Here is a 17,001-nt window from a genome sequence, read left to right as displayed (position 1 = left end):
GAAAATCTCATCCATTTTTCACAAAGAGACCGACGTATACAATAGACGAAAAACAATGAAAAAACACAAAGTCACGGTCTCACAACATTTACTTAAAGCTACACGTGTTTCGCTCTATTCAGAGCATCATCAGGCCTTAAAAAGCCACTAACAGTAAAAAAAAAATTATTTTAAAATTTTTTTACTGTTTTGCCAACGTTAGTGGCTTTTTAAGGCCTGATGATGCTCTGAATAGAGCAAAACACGTGTAGCTTTAAGTAAATGTTGTGAGATCGTGACTTTGTGTTTTTTCATTGTTTTTCGTCTGTAGTAAGAAATAGTTGATTTCTTGGCTTTCCTCGTGTTTAATAGTATGTTTATATATTAAAAACTTTTTAAAACTTTTAGTAATTTTTATAAAATAATTCGTGAATCGAAATTCATTAAAAATTATGGAGTAATAATCCAAAAAAATAACTATCTTGGCTCATACTCTTAAATAATTGCTATTTTAGTGATAAAATATTGATAGTGCTATCTTCTAAGAGCATTTAAAAAAAAATTTCAAATTAATTCATGGTACAAAATTGAATACCAATTCTGAAAGAATGTTGCAAAAAAATTGTATATTGACTCTGAAAACTCTGATATCAATTATGACAAAATGGTGAAGGAACATTATTTTGCAAATAGATTCAAATTGTCACCTTTTTTTGTACCTTTTATAATTTTATTTATTAAAGCCTTGAAGTTAAATTAAAATGAATATTTTAATTTTTAACCTCAACTAAATTATTTTTAATGACAAATTGGTGAAGGAGCCTTATTTAGTAGAAAATAATAAATTTGTTGGTGTTTCTTCGCATGTACCTTTATATATTCTTTTTTTTTTTTTAAGAATTTTTGGCAATTTTTCTAAAATAATTCGTCAATCAAAATTATGTAGAAATATGGTAAAAAGATTGCATATATCCCCAAATAATTTATCTTTTGTTTTATTATAAAAATCAGTTTTTTACTCTATATTTTTATTGTTTTAAAAATTTATCCTAAATAGTTCAAGAATCGATATTAAATGAATATTCTGGAAGGATATTGCAAAAGAAGAGAGTATATTTACTCATAAACTCAAATATATAATCTTTTAATGACGAAATGGTAAAGGATCATTATCTTGTAAAAAAAATAATTTAATTTCTCATAAGAAATTTCTTGGTTTTCCTCCTGTGTTCTCCTTAATATTTTTAAAGAATTTTTGGCAATTTTCCAAAAATAATTCATAAAATAGAATTAAAAGAAAATACTGGAAGAAATTCATCTTGTAGTATCAAAATGATTTTATAATGATAAAATGGTGGATGTGCGTCGTTATATAGAAGCCCAAAATTAAATATTTTGAGTCAGAGATTTACGTAAATTTTCGTTTGATGGCATTATTTTTAATGACAAATTGGCGGACGAGCATTATCTAGAAAAAAATTATTGATTTCTTTATATTCCTCGTATCTTCTGCCTTTATATAGTTACTTTTTAAAAGAAATTTTGGCAATTTACTTTTTTTTTATTTTTCTCCAAAATAGTTCATGAATCAAAATTAGATGAAAATTTTCAAGAAATTATGCAAAAGAAAGAGCATATTGACTCATAGCCTCAAATAAATCATCTTTCAATGACAAAATGGTGAAGGATCTTTATCTTTAAAAAAATAATTATCAGAATTATTAGCAATTTTTTAAAAATAATTTATGGATTAGTACTAAACGAAAACACTGAAAGAAATGCAAAAAAAGCTTGTAGTATCAAAATGATTTTTTAATGATATAATGAAGAAGGAGCATCATTTTGCAAACAGATTTTTGATTGAATGTCCAATTCATTGGCTCTTTTGCATTAAACCCTTGACTGCTTCATGCAATCTTCCACGTTAAACTAAAATGAAATATAATAGTGAATAATTTAACTCTTAACCTCAACTCACTTATTTTTTAATGACAATATGGCGGAGGTGCTTCGTCACATAGCAACCCGAAGTTGAATATTTTGAATCAGAGTTCCAAGTATGATGACAAAATGAAGAAGGAGAATTTCTCACTTAACTTATGACTGAGAATTTCCTTTTATAATTTAATCGCCGTATAAAACAACTGAAAAAGAGAAAATACCGCTCGCATATCGATGTTTAAAGGCCGATACGGTACGCCGTGAAAATGGGACAAAAACATCACGAATTTAAAATAAAGAAGAAGTGAAAGTTTCCCGTCTGTGAGAACTCGTGAGATGATGACCCGCCTGAAAAAAGTGATGTTTAAACTTATCGAGAATCTCTCCGTATTAAATACACACGTACAACACACCTTTGTGGGGTTATTAAATTTCATGAAAAAAAATACTCACTTTTACTTTTGGTGAGAGTGGTCTAAACAAACTTGAGTTCTTCAATGATTTCTTGTGTACTTTTTTATTATTATCAGCTTTATGTTAAGTTTATCGGTTGATGTTTAATGGCTTTATTTTTTGATGAATATCCTCTTAAAAAAAAAAACCAATATCTCTCTAATACTACGTTTAATAAGTACGATTTCCAAACGACAACAATTAAACTAAAAATTAGTCCTCGGGTATCTGAAACCGATAAACCCTCCTCTGCACCTCACTGTTATCCAAATAATTCCTCCTATAGGAGTGCTCGTCCTCATGTTCGGAGGTATGAACGTGCTCTTCCGTATACTTGGGCGTTTTTATAATTTCAAAAGTGGTTTTTTCGTTATTGTTCGATACCAATTTCTTCAATCCGAGAATGGCTGCTAAAATCAGGGCCATTTTCCCGATAAGGATCGCTGTACCAGACATGATGGCTATACCTGAAAATAACTTTTGCACCTGCACTAAACCATTTACTTATTTAAATCATAATTAAGGCGACCCAGATAATAAGCCTTTCGGAAAAACGACCGTATTAAATGGTGTGTGTCAACTAGATGGTTTAATGTTGTTAAATACCTTTATAAGCGAGAGCTAAGAAGCTTCCCTTGATAGCCAGGGCGGCCATAAGGGCCCCATAGCCTCCGTAGCCTCCTCCACCGCCACCGCCGCCCTTTTTGCCGCCCCCTTTTCCACCACCGCTATTGCCGCCACCTCCACTTCCGCCCCCACCACCACCGCCTCTGCGCGCTTCTTCCGTAAAACTTCTGCCGGTTTCCTCTTTGAGGAGTTTTGAGATGTTCACTTCCACTTTATGGGTGTCCAAAAATCTGTCAAAAGCATTTTTTCATCATTTAATGGTTTCTGGATAATGAAGGGTCTTTAAGCAATAAAACACAGTTTAAAATAAAGGGCTTAAATCTGGAAACCTGGAAATAAATATTTTTCTTTTAAACTAGTTGAATAGAGGGAGAGGATTATGAAGGATTTAGAAAATAAAAACAATATTTGTTTTTCCATATTTTCAACTGCCTGGAATAAAATAAAATAAAAATTTTCTTATTCCAGGCATAACGCTATCTAAAAAACCAAAGATTTCATATTAGTTCTACCTTGTCGAAAGCCTATGAACACCTATATGCCACATATGGCATCAAAGGCGAATTCTCACATTGACCTGCCATATGTATGTCTGAGAACCTAAAGGTTCATAAAATTTAATTAATTTATTCCAGGCAGTTGACAACAATAGACAACTGGCTGAAAAATTGTAAACTTCTTACAGGAAGTTGATTTAATTGCCGTGCAATTTTAGGAAGTCATTTATGTATTTATAAGGTTCTGAGGGTCATAATTTCATTAAAAGTACAGCACCAATTAGAGAACCTTTCTTTACATCATTTAAACCCCCAAATAAAAATTCCAGATTTTTATTTGTAACAAAACACTGGCTAAAACAAGATGAAACTCCAGTGCAGATTTTTTTTTTCGTTTTTTGGCCTTGTGCTTGGCACATTTAGCCACGTGTTCCAATATAGGAACTCATTCATAATAGAACAGGTTGCTAATATAGTATTTAAAAAATTATACTATTGGGTAGTATGACATTGTATCTAATAAAAAGAGTACAAAAAAAGGAATAGTGCAAGAAAGATTAATACTAAGGATCTTAGACAGGGTCAATTTTTTTGAATATATACAAAACCATAATATTCAAGCTTCCACAGCAACATGATGACTGACACAATCGAAAGCTTTGGCCAAGTCACAAAACACAACTGCAGGTACCATCTCAATATTAATGCTTCCCTAGATAATGGTTAAAAAATTAAATTTTAATTAAAATGTAAGTTGTTAATTAATTAATTATTCCAGGCAGTTGAATGTAATTTTAATTAAAGTGCCTTAAGTAATATTTTTTTTTTAATTCAAAAGAGCATAGCTATTTAGATTCTCAGAATACAATTTTAGCTTCTTCTGGAAAAATGCTGGAAATCCCTTTGATAGAACTCAAGATATTGGAATTTTATTCCAGGCATGGCTGTAGCAAAGAAAATGATTTCTCATTTATAAATTAGTGAATGTAATAAGACTTAGTAGTCAAAATTTTGAAATTATTGACTTTTCCGATTTTTAAAAGACTACTTTAGTTTGTCTGGAAAATTTTTGGAAATCATTTTGCTAAGACTCAAAATATAGGAATTTTATTCCAGGCATACCTGTAATGGAGAAAATAATTTCCTAGTTATAAATCAGTAAATATCATCAGTCCTAGTAGTCAGAATTTTGAAATTATTGATTTTTAAGATTCCCAGAACACAATTTTAGCTTCTTCTGGAAAAATTTTGGAAATCCCTTTGCTAGAACTCAAGATATTGGAATTTTATTCCAGGCATGGCTGTAGCAAAGAAAATGATTTCTCATTTATAAATGAGTGAATGTTATAAGACTTAGTAGTCAAAATTTTGAAATTATTAACTTTTTCAAAGTCCAAAAGACTTCTTTAGCTTGTCTGGAAAAATTTTGGAAATCCCTTTGTTGAAACTCAAAATATAGAAATTTTATTCCAGGCATACCTGTAAGAAAGAAAATAATTTCTTACTTATAGATCAGTGAATATCATTAGTCGTAGTAGTCAGAATTTTGAAATTATTGACTTTTTAGATTCTCAGAATACAATTTTAACTTCTTCTGGAAAAATGTCGGAAATCCCTTTGCTAGAACTCAAGATATTGGAATTTTATTCCAGGCATACCTGTAATAGAGAAAATAATTTCCTAGTTATAAATCAGTGAATATCATTAGTCCTAGTAGTCAGAATTTTGAAATTATTGATTTTTTAGATTCCCAGAACACAATTTTAGCTTCTTCTCGAAAAATGTTGGAAATCCCTTTGCTAAAACTCAAGATATTGGAATTTTATTCCAGGCATGGCTGTAGCAAAGAAAATAATTTCTCATTTATAAATCAGTGAATGTTATAAAATTTAATAGTCAAAATTTTGAAATTATTGACTTTTTCGATTTTAGGAAGACTACTTTAGTTTGTCTGGAAAAATTTTGGAAATCCCTTTACTGAGACTCAAAATACAGGAATTTTATTCCAGGCATACCTGTAAGAGAGAAAATAATTTCTTAGTTATAAATCAGTGAATATTATCAGTCGTAGTAGTCAGAATTTTGCAATTATTGACTTTCTGGATTTTTAGATGACTATTCAATTTTTTTCTGAAAAAATGTTGAAATTCTTTTTGTTGGGACTCAACACATTGAAATTTTTTTCCAGGGGTGCCTGTAAGCAAGAAAATAATTCCTTATATATAAATCACTAAATGTAATAAGACTTATTAGTCAAAATTTTGAAATTATTGACTTTTTCGATTTTAAGAAGATTACTTTAGCTTGTCTGGAAAATTTTTGGAAATCCCTTTGCTAAGACTCAAAATATAGAAATTTTATTCCAGGCATACCTGTAAGAGAGAAAATAATTTCTTAGGTATAAATCAGTGAATATCATCAGCCGTAGTAATCAACATTTTGAAATTATTGACTTTTCCGATTTTTAAAAGATATCTGGAAAATTTGTCTGGAAAAATGTTGGAAATCTTTTTGCTAAGACTTAAAATAAAAGAATTTTATTCCAGGCATAACTGTAAGAGAGAAAATAATTTCTTCCTTGTAAATCACTGAATATCATCATACTTACTTTAGAATAATTTGTCATTTATAAATCAGTACATTTTATAAGTCTTAGTAGTCCTAATATTGAAATTATTGACTTTTTAGATTCTCAGAATACAATTTTAGCTTCTTCTGGAAAAATGTTGGAAATCCCTTTGTTGAGACTCAAAATATAAGAATTTTATTCCAGGCATACCTGTAAGAGATAAAATAATTTCTTACTTATAATTCAGTGAATGTTATAAGTTGTAGTTATCGGAATTTTTAAATGATTAACTTTTTCAATTTCCAAAAGACTCCTTTAGCTTGTCTGGAAAAATTTTGGAAATCCTTTTGCTAAGACTCAAAATATAGACATTTTATGCCAGGCATACCTGTAAGAGAAAAAATAATTTCTTACTTATAATTCAGTGAATGGTATAAGTTGTAGTTATCGGAATTTTTAAATGATTAACTTTTTCAATTTCCAAAAGACTCCTTTAGCTTGTCTGGAAAAATTTTGGAAATCCCTTTGCTGAGACTCAAAATATAGGAATTTTATTCCAGGCATACCTGTAAGAGAGAAAATAATTTCTTACTTATAATTCAGTGAATGGTATAAGTTGTAGTAATCGGAATTTTTGAATTATTAACTTTTCCGATTTTCAGAGGACTACTTTAGCTTGTCTGGAAAAATTTTGGAAATCCCTTTGCTAAGACTCAAAATATAAAAATTTTATTCCAGGCATACCTTTAAGAGAGAAAATAATTTCTTCCTTGTAAATCACTGAATATCATCAGTTGTAGTAGTCACAATTTTGAAATTATTGATTTTTTAGATTCTCTGAACACAATTTTAGCTTCTTTTGGAAAAATGTTGGAAATCCCTTTGCTAGAACTCAAAATATAGGGATTTAATTCCAGGCATACCTGTAAGAGATTTATGACTGAGAAAGTAATTTCTCAGTCATAAATCGGTGAATATTATCAGTCAGTCCAAAATATCAATCCGAAAAGTCAACTATTGTCTTTTCGGATTTTCAGAAGACTAATTCAGCTTTTTTTGAAAAAATTTTGAAAATCCTGTTGTTGGAACTGAGGATATTTGAATTTTGTTTTAGGGGTGCCTGCATGAGAGAAAATAATTTCTCAGTTATAAATCAGTAAATATCATCAGCTGTAATAGTCAGAATTCTAAAATTATTGACTTTCCAGATTTTTAGAAGATCATTCAAACTTTTTCCCAAAAAATGTTGAAAATCTTTCTATTGGGACTCAAGATATTGCAATTTTATTCCAGGGGTGCCTGTAAGCAAGAAAATAATTCTTTATTTATAAATCAGTGAATGTAACAAGACTTTGTAGTCAAAATGTTAAAATTATTGACTTTTCAGATTCATAGAAGACTCCTCTAGTTTTTTTTGGAAAAATGTGGGCAATCCATTTAGTGAAACTCAAAATATAGGAATTTTATTTCAGGCATGCCTGTAAGAGAAAAAATAATTGCTCACTTATAAATCAGTGAATATCATGAGTCGTAATAGTAAAAATTTTAACATTATGGACTTTTTTGATTCTCAGAGGACCACTTTAGCTTTTTTTAGGGAAATTTTGGAAATCCCTTCACTGAAACTCAAGATATTGAAATTTTATTCCAGGGGTGCCTGTAAGAAAGAAAATAATTTCTCACTTATAAATCAGTTAACATTATGAGAGTTATTGTCAAAATTCTAAAATGGTTGACTTTCTAGATTACAAAACTCTATTTGAGCTTTTTCAACTGCCTGGAAAAACCGTTTTTTTTTTCAGGCAGTTATAAGAAGTCTAAAAAAAATTAATTAAAATTAGACCATATTACAAAAAATAGAAATTAAAAAAAAATTAATTGCCAAGAATTAAGTAAAAAAAAAAAACGTTTAAAGGCCTTACATTCAAAAAATTAATTGACTGATTTTAACTGGCGGTGAGTTGTAACTAATAGCTCAAAAATCTCACTGCTCAAAAAATTTCGTTAGAACTAACCCATTTGAATGCAGTGGGTTTACAAGACATTAAAAAGAATACTTTCAATTGCCTGAAATTAATTAAAAATGCTCATTCGAAGGGCTTAAAAATGAATGTTTATACCTTGTCGCTCGATCGCCGATCAAACTATCCAACTCATCGTGCGACAACTTCTCCAACTTGGTCGTGTTCAATTCGTGCAATCCGGCCCTGCCCATGCGGGCATTACCGACGATATTCAATCCGTCTACGACGTTAAAAGACCTCAAATGTAGAGCCCGATCTGCAACCTTCACCGCTTGAACTTTAAGGCACTTTATCAATTCCTCTTTGTCCGAACACTGTTGGAAGAACTTTTGCAACACCCCCGATGGACTGTTTGATGAGTTTTCCTTTAGAGCATGACACTGATTTAAAGTGAGAAATGTTAGAAAAGTGATTAGCAGGTTCATTTTCACGAGTTTGGTGTGAAACTGGTGCAAACGGTGCTCTCGTGGGTGCTTTATTAATAAGATTTCGTGTGTAATCGGGGGTTTTAGACCGTGAATGATGGAAATGATGGAAACGCATGCAAGGTGTGTCAGGACCGAAGTTCTAAGTTGTTTTAGAGGAGCATTTTTCGGAAAAAAACTTGATTATTATGCATAACAATAGTGGATATGATTTATATTTTTTTATAAGTGAGTTCAATGGATCGACTTAAAGGAACTTTTTAAAAAAGTAAAGGACTTTTAAAAATTCCGCGTTAAATTCGCTTATGCCTGGCCTGCTAATAAGTGCTCACTTTTCTTCGCGGTGATAATTGCATATAATTTTTAAACGGATCTTTGAAACAAAAAGTGGATATTTATTGATGGATGGTTTGCCATCAGATGAAAGCTTAATAAATATTTAGTTTTAGTAGAAAATCTTTACGGTCTTATATGTGATACAAAGAGTTTGTTTAAGAGTAAAATGTAATTTATTAGCGTCAAATTCATTAATTTATTCTAAACAAAGGACAAAAATTTACACTTATTTCCAGGCAGATGTAGGTTGTCAATTGAGTATGATTTAAATAATATTATAGTTTTCTTTAGTTCATGAACAATTTTAGCAGGTTTGTTTATATTGCCAAGGTTGTACCCAAAGGAAAAAAACTAAAGGAATATTGGACAATTTAAATATACAAACTGAATAAATATATCAATATAGTAAACTCACTTTTGACTACGTAAACGAATGAGACAAAAAGAATGCCTAAATTATTTTTTTTTAAATATAGGAAACAGTAAAGTGTCACTTAATATTAATTCAATTTATAATAAACGTAGACCATATCATTATATTATACATTACCATTATACCATTATTATTTCTTTCAGGCAACCGATTCCCAATAAAATTTTATATGGTTTCTTATTTATTCCAGATTATTTTCAGGATTTTTCAACTGCCTGGAAGTAATTCTTCAATACTTCCAGGCAGTTAATGCATTTTTCCCTCGAGAAAATTCTGTCAATTTTTCATTTTTTCAAGCTATTAGAGCTCATTTTCCATTTTTTTAGGCAATTAAATAAATCTCTGATATTCTTGAAAAAGTTTCATGTAGCTTCTAATTGGTTCCAGATCATTTTCAAGATTTTCCAACTGCCTGGAAGTAATTCTTCAATACTTCCAGGCAGTTAATGCATTTTTCCAGACAAGTCTCTTAGGAAAATTCTGGCAATTATTCGTTTTTTCAAGCCTCTAGAAGTCTTTTTCCATTTTTTTTTAGGCAATTAAATGAATTTCTGATAATCCTGAAAAAATTTCATGTGGCTTCTAATTTGTTCCAGATAATTTTTTGAACTGCCTGGAAGTAATTCTTTATTTATTTTAGTCAGTTGAAGCATTTTTCCAGATAAGTCCCTCGAGAAAATTCTGGCAATTTTTAATTTTTTCAAGGCCATTAGAATTCATTTTTCATTTGTTTTTTTAGGCAATTGAATGAATTTCTTATATTCCCGAAAAAATTTCATGTGGCTTCTAATTTGTTCCAGATCATTTTTTGAACTGCCTAGAATAATTCTTTATTTATTCCAGGCAGTTGAAGCATTTTTCTAGATAAGTCCTTCGAGAAAATTCTGGGAATTTTTAATTTTTTCAAGCCATCAGAATTTATTTTTTCATTTATTTTTTTAGGATTAATTTCCAGATTAAATTTTTCAACTGTCTGGACGTAATTTTTTATTTTGTTCTAGGCAGTTGATGCATTTATCCAGACAAGTCTCTCAAGAAAATTCTGGCAATTTTTAATTTATTCAAGCCATTAGAACCTTATTTTGTATTTTTTTAGGCATTTGGATGAATTTCTGATATTCGCGAAAAAATTTCATGTGGCTTCTAATTTGTTCCAGATCATATTTAAGATTTTTCAACTGCCCGGAAGTATTTTTTTATTTTTTCCAGGCAGTTGATGCATTTATCCAGACAAGTCCCTCGAGATAATTCTGACAATTTTTAATTTTTTTAAGTCACTTAAATTTGTTTTCAATTTATTTAAGGCAACTAAATTAATTTCTTAAGAAATATTCATATATATTTCTAAATTTGTTCAAAGTTATCTCGAGGATTTTCAACTGCTTAGAATACATTTTTCATTTCTTTTAAGCAGTTGATGCATCTTTCCAGGCAAGGAAAATTTTTGATTTTCCTTTTAAATTCTGACAATATTTCATTTTTTCAAGTCATTAGAAATCATTCTCCATTTTTTTGCAGGCAATTTAATGAATTTCTTATGTCATTTTTCAACTGCCTGGAAGCAATTTTTTATTTCTTGAAGGCAGTTACAGCATTTTTCCAGACAAGTCCCTCGAGAAAATTCTGGCACTTTTTAATTTTTTTAAGCCATTAGAACTCATTTTCCATTTTTTTCTTTCAGGCAATTGAATGAATTTCTGATATTCCAGAAAAAATTTCACGAAGCTTCTAATTTGTTCCAGATCATTTTCAAGATTTTCCAACTGCCTGGAAGTAATTTTTCATTTCTTCCAGGCAGTTGATGCATTTTATCAGGCAAGTCGAAATATTTTTGATTTTTCTTTTAAATTTTACAATTTTAACTCGTATTTTGTTTTATTTTTGCTATTTTATTTTAGGCTTAAATTTTATTTATAAATTTTTTGTATGTGATACTTTTTGTATTTTTTGTATATGTATGCCATTTTGTATAAGCACTCACTTTTTTTCAATTTTTTTTTTCAAATTATTTGCAATTTTTTTTTTATTGATTTAAATTTTTAAGTTTTTTTTAAATATGTATTATACTCGTATTATCTATATATTATGTATTACCTTTGTAGCTCAAGCTAAATAAATACATTATTATTATTATTATTCTGACAATTTTTTATTATTTTAAGTCACTTAATTTTTTTTTCCCATTTATTCGAGGCAATTCAATTAATTTCATCAAAAAATTTCATGTAGTTTTCTAAATTTGTTCTGAGTTATTTCCAGAATTTCCAACTGCTTGGAATAAATTTTTATTTTCTTTCAAGCAGTTGATGCATTTTTCCAGGCAAGTCCCTTAAGAACATTTTAGATTTTCCTTTTAAATTCTGACAATTTTTAATTTTTTCAAGTCATAAAAAAATTATTCTTAATTTTTTTCAGGCAATTTAATGAGTTTCTCATGTCATTTTCAACTGCCTGGAAGTAATTATTTATTTCTTCCAGGCAGTTAATGCATTTTTTCCAGACAAGTCTCTCAAAAAATTTCTGGCAATTTCTAATTTTTTCAAGCCATTAGAACTCATTTTCCATTTTTTTTCTCAGGTAATTGAATGAACTTCTGATATTCCTGAAAAAATTTTATGTGGTTTCCAATTTGTTCCAGATCATTTTCATGATTTTGTAACTGCCTGGAAGTAATTTTTTATTTTTTCTATGTAGTTGATGCATTTTTCCAGACAAGTCCCTCAAGAAAATTTGAAATGTTTTTAATTTTTTTTTATCCTTATTTTTCGACAATTTTTAATTTTTTTAAGTCACTTAATTTGGCTTTCCATTTATTCAAGGCAATTTAATTAATTTTTCAAGAATATTTCACGATTTTCAACTGCTTAAATTTTTTTTATTTTCTTATTTCTTCCAGGCACTTTTCTAAGCAAATCCCTCAAGAAAATTTTGGCAATTTGTAATTTTTTAAGTCATTAGAAATCTTTCTTAATTTTTTTCCAAGCAATTATTAAATGGTTATAACTATAACAATAGGTTATAACAATAATTAAAACTTCTCATGTCATTTTTCAAACTGCCTGGAAGAATTTTTTTATTTCTTTCAGGCGGTTGATGCATTTTTGCAGACAAGTCTCTCAAGAAAATTCTGGCAATTCCTAATTTTTTCAAGCCATTAGAACTCATTTTCCATTTTTTTTTTCCAGGCAATTGAATGAATTTCTAATATTCTCGAAAAAAAATCATGTGGCTTCTAATTTGTTTCAGATCATTTTCAAGATTTTTCAAGTGTCTGGAAGTAATTTCTAATTTTTTCCAGGCAGTTGATGCATTTTTCCAAGCAAGTCGTTTAAGAAAATTCGAAATATTTTACTTTTAAATTCTGACAATTTTTAATTTTTCAAGGCATTTTCCATTTTTTTTCAGGCAATTTAATGAATTTCTTATGTCATTTTTCAACTGCCTGGAAGTAATATTTAATTCTTCAAGGCAGTTGAAGCATTTTTCTAGACAAGTATCTCAAGAAAATTCTGGCAATTTCTGATTTTATTAAGCCATTTGAACTCATTTTCCATTTTTTTTCAGGTAATTGAATGAATTACTGATATTCTCGAAAAAATTTCATGTGGCTTCCAATTTGTTCCAGATCATTTTCAAGATTTTCCAACTGCCTGGAAGTAATTTTTTATTTTTTCCAGGCAATTGATGCATTTTTCCAGACAAGTCTTTTAAAAAAATTCTGGCAAATTCTCATTTTTTCAAGCCATTAGAACTCATTTTCCATTTGTTTTTTCAGGTAATTGAATAAAATTTTGATATCCCTGAAAAAATTTCATGTAGCTTCTAATTTGTTCCAGATCATTTTCAAGATTTTTCAACTGCCGGAAGTAATTTTTTATTTCTTCCAGGCAGTTGAAACATTTTTCCAGACAAGTCTCTTAAGAAAATTCTGGCAATTATTCGTTTTTTCAAGCCTTTACAAGTCTTTTTCCATTTTTTTTTCAGACAATTAATAAATTTCTGACATTCCCGAAAAAAAATTATGTGGCTTTTAATTTGTTCCAGATAATTTTTTGAACTGCCTGGAAGTAATTCTTTATTTATTCCAGGCAGTTGAAGCATTTTTCCAGACAAGTCCCTCGAGAAATTTCTGGCAATTTTTAATTTTTTCAAGCCATTAGAATTCATTTTCCATTTGTTTTTTTAGGCAATTGAATGAATTTCTGATATTCCCGAAAAACTTTCATGTGGCTTCTAATTTGTTCCAGACCATTTTTTGAACTGCCTCGAAGTAATTCTTTATTTATTCCAGACAGTTGATGCGTTTTTTCAGGCAAGTCGAAATATTTTTGATTTTTCTTTTAAATTCTGACAATTTTTTATTATTTTAATTCATTTAAATTTGTTTTCCATTTATTCGAGGCAATTCAATTAATTTCATCAAAAATATTTCATGTAGTTTTCTTAATTTGTTCCGAGTTATTTCCAGGATTTTCAACTGCTTGGAATAAATTTTTAATTTCTTTCGATTTTCCTTTTAAATTCTGACAATTTTCAATTTTTTCAAGTCATTTTCCATTTTTTTTTCAGGCAATTTAATGAATTTCTCATGTCATTTTCAACTGCCTGGAAGTAATTATTTATTTCTTCCAGGCAGTTGATGCCTTTTTCCAGACAAGTCTCTTAAGAAAATTCTGTCAATTTTTCATTTTTTCAAGCCATTAGAACTTATTTTCCATTTTTTTTAGACAATTGAATGAATTTCCGATATTCCCGAAAGAAATTCATGTAGCTTCTTATTTGTTCCAGATTATTTTCAAGATTTCACAGCTGCCTGGAAGTAATTTTTTATTTCTTTCAGGCTGTTGATGCATTTTTTCAGGCAAGTTGTTTAAGAAAATTCGAAATATTCTTAATTTCTCTTTCAAATTCTGACAATTTTTATAATTTTTTTTAAGTCACTTTAATTAGCTTTCTATTTATTGAAGGCAATTTAATTAATTTCTCAAGAATACTTCACGATTTTAAACTGCTTAAAATAATTTTTTCATTTTTTCTAGGCATTTTTCTAAGCAAATCCCTCAAGAAAATTCTGGCAATTTCTGATTTTTTCAAGTCATTAGAAGTCATTTTAATTTTTTTTCCAGGCAATTGAATAAATTTTTTATATTCAATATGATTTTAAGTTTGCTCCAGATTATTGTCACGATTTTTTCACCGCCTGAAATTAATTTCTTATTTGTTCCAGGCAGTTGATGCATTTTTCCAGATAAGTCCCTCAAGAAAATTTGAAATATTTTTAATTTTTCTTTTAATTTCTGACAATTTTTCATTTTTTTAAGTCACTTAAATTTGCTTTCCATTTATTAAAGGCAACTTAATTAATTTATCAACAAAAATTTACGATTTTCGACTGCCTTAAAATTAATTTCTCATTTCTTCCAGGACCTTTCCAAGCAAATCCTTTAAGAAAATTCTGGCAATTTCTCATTTTTTCAAGTCATTTACAAGTTTTTTTCCGGGCAATTAAATGAATTTTTCTCATATTCCCGAAACAATTCAATATGGTTTTCAGATTATTATCAGGATTTTTCAACTGCCCGGAAGTAATTTCTTATTTCTTCCAGGCAGTTGATGTATTTTCCAGGCAAGTCCTTCAATAGAATTCTGAAAATTAGTAGTTTCTTGTTGCTTCTTGACATTTTGGCCTGGTTATGATAAATATAAGCAGGGCACATCATGAGCACGGCTTCATAAATTTTTTCAGGCACTTGAATATATTTTTCTGTTGTAGGAACTCGTTGGAGTATGTCTCAAGCAAAAAAGTAAATTGTTTTTAATTCATGGGAGTACATTTTTATAGATTTGGTTGGAAAATTCATTAATTTAGTCCAGGCAGGTAAAGACTTACGCATAACAACTCCCTGGATAATAATTTAAAAGTGGTTATAAGTAGTTGAACTTCTCAGGTAATCACGTAATTTATTAATTTGTGGTGAATTTTAGTAAATTTCCATTTTTTAAATCTTTAACTATAAAAAATGCCCTAAAAATAGAGAACGTCTTTGATCTATGCACTTTATTACATTAATTAATATTCCCTCTAGACCAATCTGTTTATATCGCAAAAAATAGTTAAAAATCTTTGAATATAATTTAGTGTTTCATGTACAAAATATTTAAGTGCTCACTAGTATTAATTTTTTAAATCTCTAACCATGAAATATAGCCTGAAAATAGAGTGTCTTTGATCTATACACTTTATTACATTAATTGATATACCTTCTGGACAAATCTGGTTATATCTCGAAAAATTGTCAAAAATATGTTTTATGTACAGAACATTTCCTATTTTCCAAGGTCTGAAAAAAAAATTAAAATTCCCTTTGCTGATTTTTGTATTACTTTACGTCCAAGCAGTTAAAGGGAATGATTAATGCCTTCCTTAAGTATATAAATTCCAAACAGTTAAATTATTTTGTAGTTTTGTTCCAGCCAGTTATAAAAAATCATTTCAGGCAATAAAGTAATTTCTTAATTTATAACAGTGAGTGTATTTCAGGCAATACTCAAATTTCACTACTGAAAACATAAAAAAAAAATAAAATCAAAGGTTCTAAAAAGCACTATAAGGTTCCAATCATGCTTGTACAACTTAAGTCACCAGTTTATATCTTTAAAATGCCACAATCCAAAGGATTCAGCACATAAAATCTCATAATTATTAAAATAATTAAAAGTAGGTTTCTCGTTGTCTAGAAACCTTTTACGTGAATGAAAACCGGTACAAAAGCTAAACTTAATATATTATAACGTTAATTAATTGGGAACCAGCATAAAAAAGAAAGTTGCCCGAACAACTTTGTTTAATTTGTATATTTAATCCACTATGTGGTTCTAGCAAAACTCTCAAATATGACAAGCGTGATAATTTCCTTGCTAAAGAGTTATTACATGCTATGATGCAAGTTCATCCAATTAGATCGATAGTAAAAGTGGAAATATACCTAAAAATAATACGAGAGTAACTTGTTAATAATTTATAACCAGTTGAGCAAATAACTTTCATTGGTAACGAGATGCTCAATTAGGAAAGTGACGGAATATTGAAGAAATATTTATGAGAAGACGCGGTGACAGTAAAAACTAATAATAAAAAGGTACCGCTGTCAACAACTTAATTCGAGTGGGTACCATTATGTTATTATTAATTTACTTGCCACTCCCTTACCTATTGTCTTATTTATGTAAGTAATTGATTGGGATATTGTTTATGTAAATAAATATAGAGAGTATCATATATATTCCAATTAAAAATTGATGATACATTAGGAAAAAATCAACTGCTTGTAAAAAAACTAATTTTCTTCTGCAAATTAAAGACTTATAGACAAATAAAAAAAATTAACTTTTTTTCAGGCAAATAAAGATGAGCCTTATAAAAATTACTTTGTTGCCTAAAATATAATTAAATTACTTTCTACAACTCCCTTAAAAAAAAAGAAAAAATGAATTCAACTGCCTGAAAAACGTTGAAACTTTTTACAGGTAGTTTATAATAAGAAAAATCTAAAAAAAATTGCTGAAATAATCTTTCTTAATTTAGCAAAATCTGCTGCATAAAAATAAAATACATAGTATGGCATAAAATCAGAACACAATAAAATTAAGGTAAAATAAATAATAAATAAAACTTCAAATGCCATAAAGTAATTTAAACCTATAAAATAAAACGTAT

The 17,001-nt window shown here is 28.8% G+C and overlaps 1 protein-coding gene across 1 annotated transcript; it reads right to left on the bottom strand.

The window, feature by feature from the left end:
• Positions 1-2,525: 2,525 nt before the first annotated feature.
• On the bottom strand, positions 2,526-8,515 carry LOC126742151 (heterogeneous nuclear ribonucleoprotein A2 homolog 1-like). Its single transcript, XM_050448722.1, has 3 exons — positions 8,187-8,515; positions 2,980-3,230; positions 2,526-2,840 (listed from the first exon to the last, which is right to left on the bottom strand). Exons 1-3 carry the CDS (start codon positions 8,513-8,515, stop codon positions 2,587-2,589), a joined length of 834 nt encoding a protein of 277 aa, XP_050304679.1. The 3' UTR covers positions 2,526-2,586.
• Between the last annotated feature and the right edge of the window lie 8,486 nt (positions 8,516-17,001).

The sequence above is a fragment of the Anthonomus grandis genome, chromosome 11 (assembly GCF_022605725.1).
Source record: "Anthonomus grandis grandis chromosome 11, icAntGran1.3, whole genome shotgun sequence".
Classification (NCBI taxonomy): Eukaryota; Metazoa; Arthropoda; class Insecta; order Coleoptera; family Curculionidae; genus Anthonomus; species Anthonomus grandis.
The sequence above is the reverse complement of the archived record's forward strand: the minus strand, read 5'-3'. Positions and strand labels throughout refer to the sequence as shown.